The 14,105-nt window shown below is 46.4% G+C and overlaps 1 protein-coding gene across 1 annotated transcript in view; it reads left to right on the forward strand.

The window, feature by feature from the left end:
- Positions 1-4,457: 4,457 nt before the first annotated feature.
- The window catches only part of LOC109317469 (eosinophil peroxidase-like), a 55,875-nt gene continuing 46,227 nt past the window's right edge, over positions 4,458-14,105 (forward strand). Inside the window, exons 1-3 of the mRNA XM_019546179.1 lie at positions 4,458-4,520; positions 5,335-5,419; positions 6,124-6,213. Of these exons, the coding sequence (XP_019401724.1) occupies positions 4,458-4,520; positions 5,335-5,419; positions 6,124-6,213 (238 nt within the window). The remainder of the gene's footprint in view (positions 4,521-5,334; positions 5,420-6,123; positions 6,214-14,105) is intronic.

A 14,105-nucleotide genomic window follows, 5' to 3' on the forward strand; every position in this document is an offset into this window, starting at 1 on the left:
TGAACCAAGTGAACAGGGAACTACTGTTCACCAAGTCCCAGAATACTAGAACTGGGGGGCACCCACTAAAATGAGTAGGAGATAGGTTTAAAACCACCAAGATAAAGTACTTTTTCATACAACCCATAGTTAACTTATGGAATTCATTGCCACAGGAGGTAGTAGAGGCAGATAGCATAGCCAGGTGCAAAAAAGGACTAGATAAATTCATGGATGATGGATCTAAAACAGCTGTTGAATGGAATGGTTCAAGATGTTTCTGCTGGCATCTCTAAACCAATGATGGTGGATGCCAGGGAGAGCATTGAATAGATCACTCTAGACCTATCCAGTTCAATGCCCTCTCTCTACAGAATCCATTTCTGCCACTGTCAGAGACAAGATATTGGACTAGATGAACCATTCATCTGACCGAGTATGGTACTTATATTCTTATGTTTTTAAGCTCCAACTTCTTTTTCAATTTGGATATCAAATTGTTTCTCATTCACCATTCCTGAAACCATGTAGTGATTACTGGGTTCAATAAATACAGATATACAAGAATGGGAAGAAGGAAACAATGACTTTTATTGTGGAACAGTAGGCAACCTCTGCAGACCCTTGATCTCTCTCTAACTAGCTGGTTACTTAACTGAGGGATTATTTCCCAGTTATAAACTACCTCAGTGTCATTAGGGAGTATCTCCAAAATATAACTTCTATCACTACAGAAAATTATTTATCTGGGGCCTCGCTAGAAAACTGTACTGAGAAATGTGAGAGATGCACATTCAAGCTCCCTGTGGTTGAGGGTCCTGAAACCCAGGTTTTTTGCTTCCTAACCACCAGGTTGATGGGATAAACCAGGGGAGGTTGTTCTCCTTCTCTACAATTTAGCACCTTCTAATCACGGTAGGTTTTAGAGTACCATGTTAGACAGCGTGACCACAATTTTGGGATTTACATTCACTCAGATACAAGGATCACATTACTGCCTGGCCAGTGCATGCTCAGTAGCCATGTGGACCCTTGCAGATCCACATTTCATGTGGAGTAGGATCTTAAATTGTGCATGTGTCAAAAATAGCAGTTTTGCAGCTGGGTAAGTGCCATTTGAGTGCATTAGGTGAAATAGAATTGTGCCCTAAGTGCATCCACAGAGGGAGCTAGTGTGCTGCGAATTCACAGGCAAGCCTACCACATAGTCATTTCTCTGTCTAGACAAGTCCTCACTCTGGAATAAGAACACCCACCTGTGGAATAACCCAGGAATAGCTAGGCTGTCATAGCTGTATGTACAGATGAGCCAATGGTATATAGCTGGCCTCCTCTGAGGGACAGGCTAAACAACCAGTCAGGGGAGTGCTATGCTAGCAACAAAATGGGAAGTTAGACAGGCACTGCATGCCAAACAGATACTTAAGCCTGTGCTTCTGAAACCTGATTACCCTGACTGCAGGGAATCAAGGGATGGTATAAGTTTGATGATTTCAAAGAATCAGAAATGTTCATTTATGGTAAGAAAAAGTAATATCTCATTGGCATCACCTGGAGGAAGGATTCACATGACTGAGTGAGTCACTTGTTACATGCCATTAAGGAAGGAGAGTGGGCAGCTTCTGTTTCCAAGATGCCCATACTTGCCACTCAGATACACAGTACCTGGTACACTGGAGTATCACAGTTCTCACTGCAACACTGAAAGCAAGAGCCATAATGGAGATTTACTACTGATGGGTAAACTGGACAAATAGCTTTTTCAAATGTAGAAACAAAAACTGTGTTGGGATAGGGAACTGAATTTGGGACCATGCTGAAGATGTTGAGTCATCACCCCTAGAACTTACCTGGAGATTCTTATGCTTAATGGATGAAACATTTCCCACATGAGAAATATTACAGAGAACATGGAGTAGATCCCAAAGAGCCTTCATTCTGGCAGGTAAAGAAGGGTTGATGTTCCTCAGGTGAATCCCTAGTGCAAGTGATCGTGAACTAGATGTATTTGCTTTGCGCAATCAGAATGTATTCCCATCCATAAATACCATAGGTTTATATTTATTTATATGCTATGCATATAATGCATCTAATATTATGAATATAATTATAGATGTAGAAATATACTGTATATCATACATCAATATGTATTATATATGTATAATATATACATTCATCATATCATAGTATCATAGTACTTAGGATTGGAAGGGACCTAAACAGATCATCAGGTCTGACCCCCTGCCCCAGGAAGGAGCAGGTGCCAGGGTCATATCACCCCGGCCAAGTATCTGTCCAGCTTCCTCTTGAAGATCCCCAAGGTAGGAGAGAGCACCACCTCACTTGGGAGCCCATTCCAGAGCCTGGCAACCCTAACCATAAAGTAATGCCTTCTGATGTCCAGCCTGAACCTTCTCTCCAACAATTTGTGTCTATTATTCCTAGTAACCCCTGGTGCTGCCCTGGGGAACAGAGCCTCACCCAATTTCCACCCTGATCCCTCCTGGTGGGTTTGTAAATGGCCACCAGATTCACTCTCAGCCTTCTCTTGTGCAGGCTGAATAGATTCAGGTCCTTCAGCCTCTCTTCGTAGGGCCTGACCTTGTGAGTGGCCCTCCTCTGGACCCTGTCAATGCTAGTCACATCCGTCTTGACTCCAACAATGCCTTCAAGATCCCTTTCTGCCACTGTGTTGACAAGAAGGGTGTTCCCCGGGCTATAGTGTGTTGCTGGTTCCTTCTCCCTAGATGTAGTACCTTGCATTTGTCTGCATTGAATTCCATCCTATTCTTATCTGCCCACCTCTGTAACCTGTCTAGATGTAGCTGGATTCTGTCCCTCCCCTCCAGCATGCCCACCTCGCTCCACAACTTGGCGTTGTCAGTGAATTTGGACAGCATGCTTTCTACACCCACATCCAGATCGCTGATGAAGATGTTGGACAGTACAGGCCCCAGGACCAAGCCCTTGGAGGACTCCACTGCCTACATCCCTCCAGGTCAAAAAGGACCCATCTACCACCACTCTCTGGTTGTGACCATCTAGCCAATTTTCCCCCCATCTGACTGTGTAGGCATCAATGGCACAGTCACCAAGTTTTTTTTAAGAGAATGTGGTGGGAAACCATGTCAGAGGCCTTCTTAAAATCCAGGAAGATGACATCCACCCCAACACCCTCGTCCAGGGACTTTGTGACCTGATCATAAAAAGAAACCAGGTTAGTCAGGCAGGATCTGCCCCTCAGTGAACCCATGTTGGTTGCCCCTGAGCATTTCCTTCCCTGCTGGGCACTTGGAGATGTGCTCCTTGATAATTTTCTCAAAGGTCTTCCCAAGGACCAAGGTAAGACATATATATATATACATTAAATATGATATACATACATTATCTATTAATACAATAAGCATATATGCTATTCATAATTCTTAGCTGGCAGAAGCTTTATCTAGTTTCCCCGTCCCTAGAAATTACTGATAGTTACTTATTATTTGTATTTGTCTGGCAATATGCAAGATAGTCTAAAATGCCCCAGTTGTCTAACAGCATTAATAACTTGTCCTTGAGGAAGAAGGTGGTGACTTTGAGACCTGAAGCTATAAAAATGGATGAATTCCATAGAGCCAAGTACAAGGTCTCATGCTTCATGACCAACAAGCATGAGACTATTATAAACTAAAGGTTAATCATTTGGAAATGGCAGAGGAGGAGGAAGAGTTGATCACAGGAGGATTATGAACCACCAATGAGATACAGGTATGATAATTGTAAATGTAGTGCTAGGATAGGTCAGGAGAGATAGGAAAATACTAATGCCATCATACCAGGCGCTGGTGAGATCACATGTGTGAAATACTGTGTACAGCTCTGCTCACCTCTGGTCAGGAAAAGTAAACTTAAATTGCAGCAGGTGTGGAGAAGGCCTGCTAAAATGATCAGGGATGCAGAGCCGGTCTTTGAGAAAAGACTAGAAGTGCTTGGCTTGTTTAGATTGTCAAAAAGGAAGGCTGAGAGAAGTAATTTGACTGCTAGCTGTAAATACATCAGGGGGTAAACACCTGGGAGGGGAAAGAGCTATTCAAGTTAGAGGGCAATGTTGGCACAAGAATGAAAGGGGATACACTGGCCATAAATCAGTTGAGATTGGTGGTGGCTCCTAACCAAACAAACTGTGGAATTGTGGGAGAAGTATCTGATGGGCAGTGACAGTAGGAAGCCTACCTGGCTTTAGGACTGACTGTGACAGGTTTATGAAAGGATGATATACTGTGGCTACCTTCGGTACAGAACACTGGGTTGCATGAACCCAAGAGGTCCCTTCTAGCTTGTGTCCCTACCTTTACTCTGCTGCTCAGAGCTAGGCACAGGAATGGGTGAACTGTGTGGCTGCCTGGGACCCAGACAGAAAGGGGGCCTGAAACTGGCAATTTTTTCCCCGTTTCTGATTATTATTATCATTATCTCTGGTGAAAGGGTGCCCGATGCCACCACTGGTGGTGCCCAATACTAAAAGTTCACCCCGGGCCACCAGGAATCTAGGTACAGTACTGCTGCTGCTACAACTCAGCACAGTGCCACAGATTACACCAGCTGAGCATTTGTCCCAAAGCTTGCCTTGTTCTCTGTGAGCTTATTTATGAGTTAGGTCCAAGAGCATCAAGTCACCTAGACAAGCACAAGCCTATATTCTGAGAGTAGAACCTTGGACATGCCCCAGGCTACACTCCAGAGCCATGCCTGCTATGAGTCTTCCCATGAGTCTGGGGTCAATGAGAGGCTATCACCACCTGTGACGGTGTAGAGCCATCCAGAAAGGGCAAATAAAGGGACAGGTTACTTTCTATACTGTATCTCGCCAACCCCTTCCTAACAGTGCAATACCTCCCCTCCTGTAACCCTTTCTGGCCGGCTGTCATGTAGGGTCTGTATCATCATAGACTCTCACTTGCTTAATTTTTGCAGCTCTAATAACCCAGAGGCATCTATTTTAAGGCAATTTTGATGAAGCACTTTCTGTACCTGATATGGCGTTTGTTTGACATCCTGTCTCAGCCAGCTCAATCTACCTTCCTGTCACCCCCAACTCCCTTGCCCTGCTGGTGTACTGAAACTGACCTTGAGGACTCTTGTCTTCACAAGGACTATTTCAGTATTTCCTGAGATCTGCATCTTCGCTTTTCTACAGCAATGACACAACCGCACCATGACGCAAGCTCCAGGTTATTCTAGAAACCCCACAGTTTCTCATGAAATCATCCTGCCATCATCACCCAGGACCCTTATAAAGAGTAGGGGGGTCAGCATCAGATCAAGCAGGGTTTGGTTTCTAGTGGTCCTGCTTTTGTCTTCCTCCTGCAGCTCACCATCAACATGAAGGTCTCTGTGGCTGCTCTTGCTCTTTTCCTTATTTCTGCCTTCTCCTCCCAGGCATCTAGTGCTCCAGGTGAGTCCAGCTCCTCTTTTTTGAAAGGGCAAATTTTTTCTCCTTCTGAAAGCTGCTAACTCAGAAACAGGTTCCAAAAAGGTAACCTTTGGAGAATTAAAGGTAGCTGAGCTATGGTCTGCCCTGCCTCTTTGAAAGAGGCTGAGAACACCTGAAACGATTTTGTTCTCTGAATTCCTTTTTCTTGCTGTTTTCTTTGGTTTTGTTTTGGTTTGGGTTTTTTTTTTTGCTTTAGGCATGTCAGGATTTCCCCTTCTTTTGCTAGAGGAGTTTAAGATGCTTCCAGAGTTGCCAGTTGAGTTCTCTTTCACTTTAAATGAAGGGGCCCAGGGTACGAAATTTTTAATAAAGGCATCCTTTGTCTCTAGGGTTTCTCAGGGTTTGGAATTAAGTAGAGGTTGATAAAAATAAACTCTTTTTGAACACACTGACTTTAAACTCCTTCCCTTCACACTTGCTTGTGTTTCGATGCCTGAACTCTAGCAATGCCCCTTGTCTTATGGCATCTTACACCTAATAATATCACAGCCCAATCCTGTGTGTTGAGTGGAAAAGATTCTTGATAGGCATGGGGAGAAGAGGCTCCCAGAAAGTTGTGCTCTATAGTATGGGTAAGAGGATGACAGGGCAAGCTGTGTTACTGCCCAGGCTGGGGCCCCAGCAGAGAGGGAGATTCATGCATGTCCTTGTATGGTCTTTTGCAGTTGCACTTGACGTGATGACTGTGTGCTGCTCTGGCTATGCCACCCGGCCAATCCCCCGTAGCCATGTGAAGGAGTATTTCTACACCAGCAGTATGTGTACTCAGCCTGCTGTCATGTAAGTACCACCTCCTCCCCTGGGCACAGTGGAAGGCCAAGGCCCAGGGCACAGCCAGCCATTTGCTTCTGCCCCTGATTCTGCTAAGCATCCTCTAGAGCAGGGGTTTGGCTCCATGGGTATATCATATTGCTGTAACTGGAAGGGGTATTCAAACCACTAGAGCTGTCCTGGTATAACTCCTCCCCCCAGCCACTGAAAGTCCTTTTATTCCAGTATGAGAGCAATTTTGAGTATATTGCTTGATCAAGTGTTTAAAGTAAATCAAGAAAACCCTTTGTGATCTTGAAAGGTGAGCAGTCAATCAAGTGCTTCAGACTGGGATAACCCAACATCTACGATGGTACTAGTAGGTTTGTGTAAAAATTTCCACTATGACAGCCCTTAGCCAGTGTGTTAAGCAGCAGGTTTTGAACACTTTTTGGCACAAAGCCAGTGGCGTTTGACAGATATCTGTCCTAACAGATACAAAGTGGGTGCATCTACACATATACATTTAATGTGCATTAAAGAGTCACTAAAAAACCATGCTATTTAGCTGATGTGCATTAAGTGTTACTTAAAAACCATGCTGTTTGGTTAATGTGCATTGAGATAGGCTAATCCACATTGTCCTAGTACTTCATAATGGACGGTGTCTATACATGAGCTGGGAGGCTGCTCTGATGCGTTGTAAGTACAGTGCATCAGGGTACACTCGATCAATTGAGTCTGCTGGAGCGTAGTAATAATGTGCTTCAGCCAGCTTCTGCATCTTGTGTGTCAGGATCCCCACACTTCTAAATGGAAGTGGAGGGGTGCTTTAACTAAAGCTCATTCAATGAGCTTTAGAAAAACCACCATTGCTGCCATTTTGAAGTGTGGGGATGCTGATACATGAGATGCTCTGGATGCGTTAATTGGAGTGGCTCTCAGAGCCACTTTAATTAAAGTGCCTTTTCCCCTCCCCCTCCCAAAGCACATGTAAAAATTCCTGCAGGTACTAGATTTTGTGCACATTAGTTAAAGTGCATTAATGCACATGTAGAAGTGCACACTGTATCCCATTCCCATAATATCTAGGACCAAAAAGTCCAGGCCAAGAAACCTCTGAACATTGAGCTGTCTATCCAAATAATCTTTTGAGCTTTTCTTATCCCTCTGTGGTTTGAGGACTCAGTTCTCTTCCGGTGCTTTGGGTATGGGATTCATGGATGGGGAGTCTGGCCTAGGGATGTTCTCACTGGGGCAGTACAACCCTAAATGCGGTGCCCACCCTGGCAGCGGGGTCCCCACCACTGTGGAGCCCCTCTGAAGCCTCCTCCAACCCCCTATTAGCCTCACCCAGTCCTCCAGTTTTATAAAACTACAAACAGAAAACTCAAGCCCCTGGGCTACAACATAAACTCTAAGCCACCTGGCTAACCCTCATTCAACTCCCTACCAGGGCTTCCTCCACCCAGTATCCTTGACCAGAAGCTGCTCAGGCCATCAGGCTTCCCTACTCTGCTTGCTCCCGTAGAGCTCCTTTTTCCTTGGCTGCCAGAGGGGAACTGCTTCCCTGGCCTCAGCCTGGATCACCTTTATATAGGTCAGGCCCTGCCCCCTTCTGGTCAGCTGCCCAACTGCAGTTGCCCCGGCAACCGGCACCTGTATCTGTTCATAGGAGCAGGGCACCGAAGTGCCCCTGCGACACAGAGGCGGATGTGCCATCTCCCTGCACGGGTGTAGCAGCCAGCGTCCTGGCTGACTGCCCCAGCAGACACTGGGCAGCCAGGTGGAAGCTGCTGCTGCAGTGGCAGCATGCAGCCCTGCCCTGGGAGAAGTAGATCGTATACTGCCTCTCATCCACCACAGAGGTCATGGAGAGAGGCAGGGTCTGGGGCTCTGCCCTGAGGAGTATGAACACCTGCCTCTGGAAGGACAGGACACGCCTGAGCCTGGGGTCCCTGCTCCCCATAGTCAGCCTGTGCCAGGGGCTAGTGAGGATGCCATGGAGCTCGAGCATTTTGGTGAGGTCCCAGTCTGGCAGGTGTGGGGGGATGGTGGGGGCCACCACCTGCACTGCCAGGATCTCCAGGGGCGTGGCCAAGAAGTGGATGCCTGAGACTGCCAGCCCCACCATACGCACCTCCCTCACCAGGCCGAGGGAGCTCAGGTAGATGACAGGCACTGAGTTCACGCGGGAGGTGTACCGGCTGTTCCAGCATTCTGCCAGAGCACCGGTGCAGGCCTCCACCTTGACATGGAGAGTGGCATACACCCGCAGGCCATGGCTGAGGGGCAGGTCTGCAGAGACATCCCCGTGCCAAGTGCCCTGGCTGCTGGCAGCCATCCCAGGCAGGAGAGGGTTAACTCTCCCACGGGGCTCCTGCAAGCGGGGGAACCCTGGACTGAGGTTGGGGACTGGGAGGAGGCTACAACAGCCCCAAAATCATCCCCAGGGGGGCAGAACAGCTCTGCAGGGGCTGAAGGCAAGCCCTAAGCAGGAGGAGGTGGTAGAGATCAGGGTAAGGGGCTCTGGAAGAGGGAGGCAGCAGGAATCAAAGGGAGAGCGCAGTTGGGAGTGGGGGAGGGGCAGGGGTAAGTGAGGACGTGATGCCAGAGCCCAGGGGACAAAGCTCAGCAAGTGGGGAAAGGGGCAGAGAGGGATTCCTCAAGCACAGGCTGGGGAGAGGCAAGGTTTTGGGGGGAGGGGGGAGAATCAGGGTGGGGCAGGGAGGAATGCACAGAAGGGACCTGAGCTCAAGAAGCTCAGAAGTGTTTCACCTGACTGCTGCCATCTTGAAAGAAAGAAAGAGGAAACAAACATCCCATAGTGTTCTCTTCCACCAGTAAAGAGCAGTTCCTCCTTTGTATGACTTGTTTTCACTCCTGCCAAAAAAAAAATTGAAATGTTTACAATGCATCATGAGTATATTTATTCTCCATTTGATAAATGTGAGAATTGAAGTACTTGGACTTTCTGCTCACATGGCGTAACTGTAGTTTAACCAGTTTTTCCATTACATACAGACCTAATTAACAAATCTGTATCCCCACTGATACCATTCCTCCTTGGTCTGTGTTGTTGCACCTCTTGTAGTAGGCCTTCAAACAGCTGTCAGGGGATATTACATTGAGCAGTTAGTTCATTAAAAAATGAAACTAAAAATCGCTGTCTTTTTCCAAGGTACTTCACCACCGGCAAACTTACCACTGTCTTGCACTCTCCTTTGTCCCAGAAGCACAGGTGTCTGCAACATTCCCACTGGTGCCACACTGGGAAGGTTGTTGTGCTGCAACATGTACACAGTACTGTGTGCTAGAATTGGTGGGGACGGGGAGGCTTATTCATAGTACCCTTGGAGTGGGTAGGGTAGGGCCCCAAGTGGGTGCCTGTGTCTCATGAAAATGCTGCCACATTGGGCAGTGCAGAGGCATCTCACGGCTTTTGGGCTTCCTGCTATGCCCCGCACATAATTTATGCTCTGTTATGTTGGATGTTTCCCCTAATGTCTTTGTGAAAGGCTAATGGCTGGTGATCTACTTGATAAATACCCTCAGCCACAAGAGTTTTTGCTTTGGTCATGCAGACCCCAAGCTGGCTGTCACCAGCTTTGGGATTCATATTATGGGGTGCATCCCTGTATCATTCCAACCAGCATAAAAAAAACAGTTTTTATTATCTCAACTTTAAAATGCTCAACCCACCCTGCCAAGAGAGCTTTGTGCAATTAAAGATTTTCCAAAGCCTCCCTCTTTGTTTGTGTATATAATTCAGGAATGTACACAGTGTATTATTGAAGATTTACTCATGTGGTCCCCTTGGCATTTACTAGCCAGCCTCATCAAGCATGCTGTTCTGGGCTTACGTTGCCCAGTCATGTCATGGTGCAGCCATCATGCTGCTTAGCCGTAGCATGCAAGTTTTGGGGAATTGTCGGGGTTGTCTTGGTGGGAGAAGACACAGGTATTTCTGTTGTTATAGCGTGGGAGTTGGATTGCTACTGTGAGTTTTATACTCTTTGGAGTCTGTGACATAGCTTGATATAAAGTGGAATTTACAGCTTTACTTGTTTGGAAAATAAAATTACAGAACACTTTCCAAAGTCTTTTGTGCTACTTTATTTCTAACAGTTTTCTAAAAAATTCCTAAAGTAGAGAGAAAAGACAGATAGATTGTGAAGCTAACCTGGTTCACAGAGCCCCCACCCACCCCCAGTAGACTGAAGTGCAATCAGCTTTGAGAATATTGGGATGGCAGTACATGAAGGAGAATCACACCGATCCAGGGGGTCATATAGTATCCCATCACCCCTTTTGTATACACGCTTGCTTTAGTCATGAGCACCTGCTCCCCCACAAGATGCCCCCTCTTGCACCATCCCTGGGTCATATCATCAGCATCTTCCTGCTCATCATCCCTGAAGTGCCTTGGGGCTCTCCCCTTGCAGCTAGAGGAGGCATGGCTCTCCTTTCTCCATTTCTTTCTAAACAAAAGTGAGTCATTCTTAAATTATTTTAACAGGACAGCCACTGGAAGAATTATCAATGACACCTCACTGTCTAGCACCTAACCAGCTTATTAAGGCTGTAACCCAAAAATATTCAGCCTAATCTCAAGGCATCCAGTCCCTCTCCTGCCTGTACCTTGTAGCCCTCTTCCTGAAAAAACATGTACCACCATCCACCCACCAGGGAGTAGGTTAGATTCGTTTAAGGGGAACAGGGTCTCCCACCCCTGCTCTCATTCCGGGTGCAGATCTGGGGGCACATGGACCCCGGGAACAGTCTGGCTCAGCCCCACCACCCCCAGCCCTCATGGAGTACATGTACAAGCAAGATTAGTGCCCCCGCCTATGCACCCTGCACCAAAATACAGTTCCCTCTGCAGCTGGCTTTGGCATTTCCATAGCCCACCGCAGCCTGCTGGGGTGAGTGGGAACAAGTGGAGCCACCGTGGGAACAGTGGAGCTTGCCCATGCTTACCTCAGCCCCTGCTGCAGTGGCCTTGCTCAGAAAAACCACCAAAACATAACTGTTCCTTGTACAAAAAATAGCAGGAAAAGAATTATTTGGGCCAGCTTTGCAAAGTGGGTGGGAGATGCAATGCTTGTATAACCTTGTGTAGCTCTAAGGGTACCCCACACCCAGTGTCCGGCTGGTGCAAAAGTGTGCAGAAAAGAGGAGGCAGAACTGCTGTGCAACGGCAAGAAGAAAACGCTATGGGAAGCCATGGTGCACAAAGCAATGGGAAGGCAGAATCGTGATGGGGGGAGGGTACAGAAAGATTTCACACTCCAACCACATTTGTGGCCTGTACAGCAAACACCCAGAAAAAGTGAGGGGCTCAAATGCTGCGGCACCAGGCTAAGGCGGGGGGGGGGTGATTCCCTCTAGGAGCCCGGAGCCATGGCAAGGCAGAATTGTGAAGGGAAGTAGGCAGCCTCTTGCGCTGCTTTGCACGCACCCCAACCTCCTGCGTCCCTCCTTCAATAGGCATCCAGAAAAAGGGAGGCATAATTGTTAAGGGGGTGTGTGGCAGGCAAGGAGGTAGCCTCTTGTTGCAGGATTCTCTTGGGTGTTTCTTGTTCTAAAATGTCCCGTGGCTGTACAGTAATAATGAAAGGGCAGGAGGATAGAATTACTTTGATGTGGCCCCTCATGCATTTTACTAGTTATAGCACATTAAAACATTGCATGGTGAATCAGGTCCATGTTACTTAATTAGTTGTCAAAAAATAAGCCAGGAAAATTAAACTAGCAACATTTTTACTGACTAAATGCTGATTACATGGACAAGTGCCCATGAGATTTTAATTGAAATGGTGGGTTTTATTTTTCCATCACTGTATATATGTTATTGTCCTGGTGGCTGCAGGCACCTGTTGAAGGCAGAAGCAATGAGAGGACTGATCCTTTTTTTTTCCCCCAGCAGAGCCTGTCCACCTCTCCCATGGACAGGGTGTCATTAATCTGTGTCATTAAGTTGTCAGCTCACCCCATGGCCATGGGAGAGGTGGGCAGGCTCCACAGAAAAAAAGGATTGGGCTTCTCATCACTTCTGTCTTCAGCAGGTGCCTGGGGGCAACAACACGCCTGGGGCCACTTATGAATGGGCTGGCTTGTCCCTGGGACAGTGCAGGGTGGCAGCAGGAAGGTGGCTAGGTGTGCTGGAAGCCAAAGAAGTTGGTGGGGATGGTGCATAGACTATGGGACTGCCCAGGCAAGCTGCTAGCTTCCCCAAGCCTGCCCAGGCTTCCAGCGCCCTGTGCACCATCACCACTGCCATCTCCAGCTGCCAGCACACCCATCCACCCTCATGCCACCTCCCTGAACTGCCTCAGGGTCATGCCAGTCAGTTTCTGGGCAGTCACAGGCACCCTGCTTGTCACAGGAGCCTGCTGAAGGCAGAAGTATCAAAGGTCCCTATCCTTTATTTCTATGGAGCGTGCCTGCCTGCCTCTCTCATGGTGGGGGGTGAGTTGACAATATTCCAAGTTGCAACATTGAAAACTAAACTACATCAGGATATAGTTTCGTTTTCAATGATTTAAGCTCATTTCAAACCCCCAAAACTCATTAAGCCACACAAAGGGAAATTTTTGTTACATGAACATTGTGACATTGTACATGTATAAGTACCCTAAGGGGCCAGCTGAGCCCAACTGGTTCCCTGTAAATCCAGTTTGCCTGCCTGATGCACTTTGGCTCCATATTTAGGGATAGCCTCAAACAGCTGACCTCAGTTGTATAGTGCTTTCTTAATTAGGAAGCAGCTTCCCACCTCCAAGGCAACTCCAGCCCTATAGCACTTGCTTAACCCCTGGCTCCTGATCCTTGAAATGAATCCTGATACATTTCTGCAGTTGTTGATCTCTGCTTGGCATCCTGGTTCCCATCTTCAGGTCCTGACCCTTGAATTTGGATCTCAGCAGCTGAACCCATTCAGGTTCCTGTCTGTTTGGCGACCCCTGGATTGTGTCTGGCCTTATGACTGAAGTCAGGGATGGATCTAGGATTTTTAAAAGGGGGATGCAGATTATGTCATCTGTACTTATCACACAACACATTTTTCATAGACTCATAGAAAATTAGGTTTGGAAGGGACCTCAAGAGATCACCTACTCCATCCTCAAAGCAGGACCATCCTCAACTAAATCATTCCAGCCAGGCCTTTGTTGAGTTGAGCCTTAAAAACCTCCAAGGATGGAGATTCTACCAGCTTTCTAGGTAACCCATTCCAGTGCTTCACCACCCTCCAAGTGAGAAAGTTTTTCCTAATATTCACCCTAAACCTCTCTTGCTGCAAGTTGAGCAAAGGTTTATCTTGCTAAAGGTTGTGTCAAGATGTATTTATTAGGTTGAAATCACGATACAGTATCTTCTTCTATTTAACTGAGGCTATACCTAGCTGTCAAGCTTTATTCAGAGTAGACAAAACCATAACTCTGAATGATAATAAAATTAATGTTCTATTTTGTAAAACTGAAGAAAGCACTTAAGTCGACTTAAGTCACTGGGATATAAACAAATGTTTACATGTTTATTATTATTATTATTTTCAAAATCGGTATGGATATAGGCACCTAAATATTTGCTGAACCAGGGTTGTAGGTGGTAACATTAATATCTTTATTTTCCCCCCCTTGAGAAGAAATATAGTTTATATGCTTATTTTTTGTTGAACCAGACATCTAATAAGTTGCATAAAATAATGGATTTGTTTGATGTAACATACAACTGACATTAGACAAGCAAAAATTAAAAAAAGAAGCCATTACAACTACTATTTCACAGACATGGTGTTATTTATTATTCACTTTTTTTGCAGTGTATTTTGGTTGTTTGACTGGTCTATACCACCTGGCTTTTCCATTTCTGAAATGTATTTACTTTGGCAATT

Source organism: Crocodylus porosus, unplaced genomic scaffold, assembly GCF_001723895.1.
Source record: "Crocodylus porosus isolate Cpor-Errol unplaced genomic scaffold, CroPor_comp1, whole genome shotgun sequence".
NCBI lineage: Eukaryota > Metazoa > Chordata > Crocodylia > Crocodylidae > Crocodylus > Crocodylus porosus.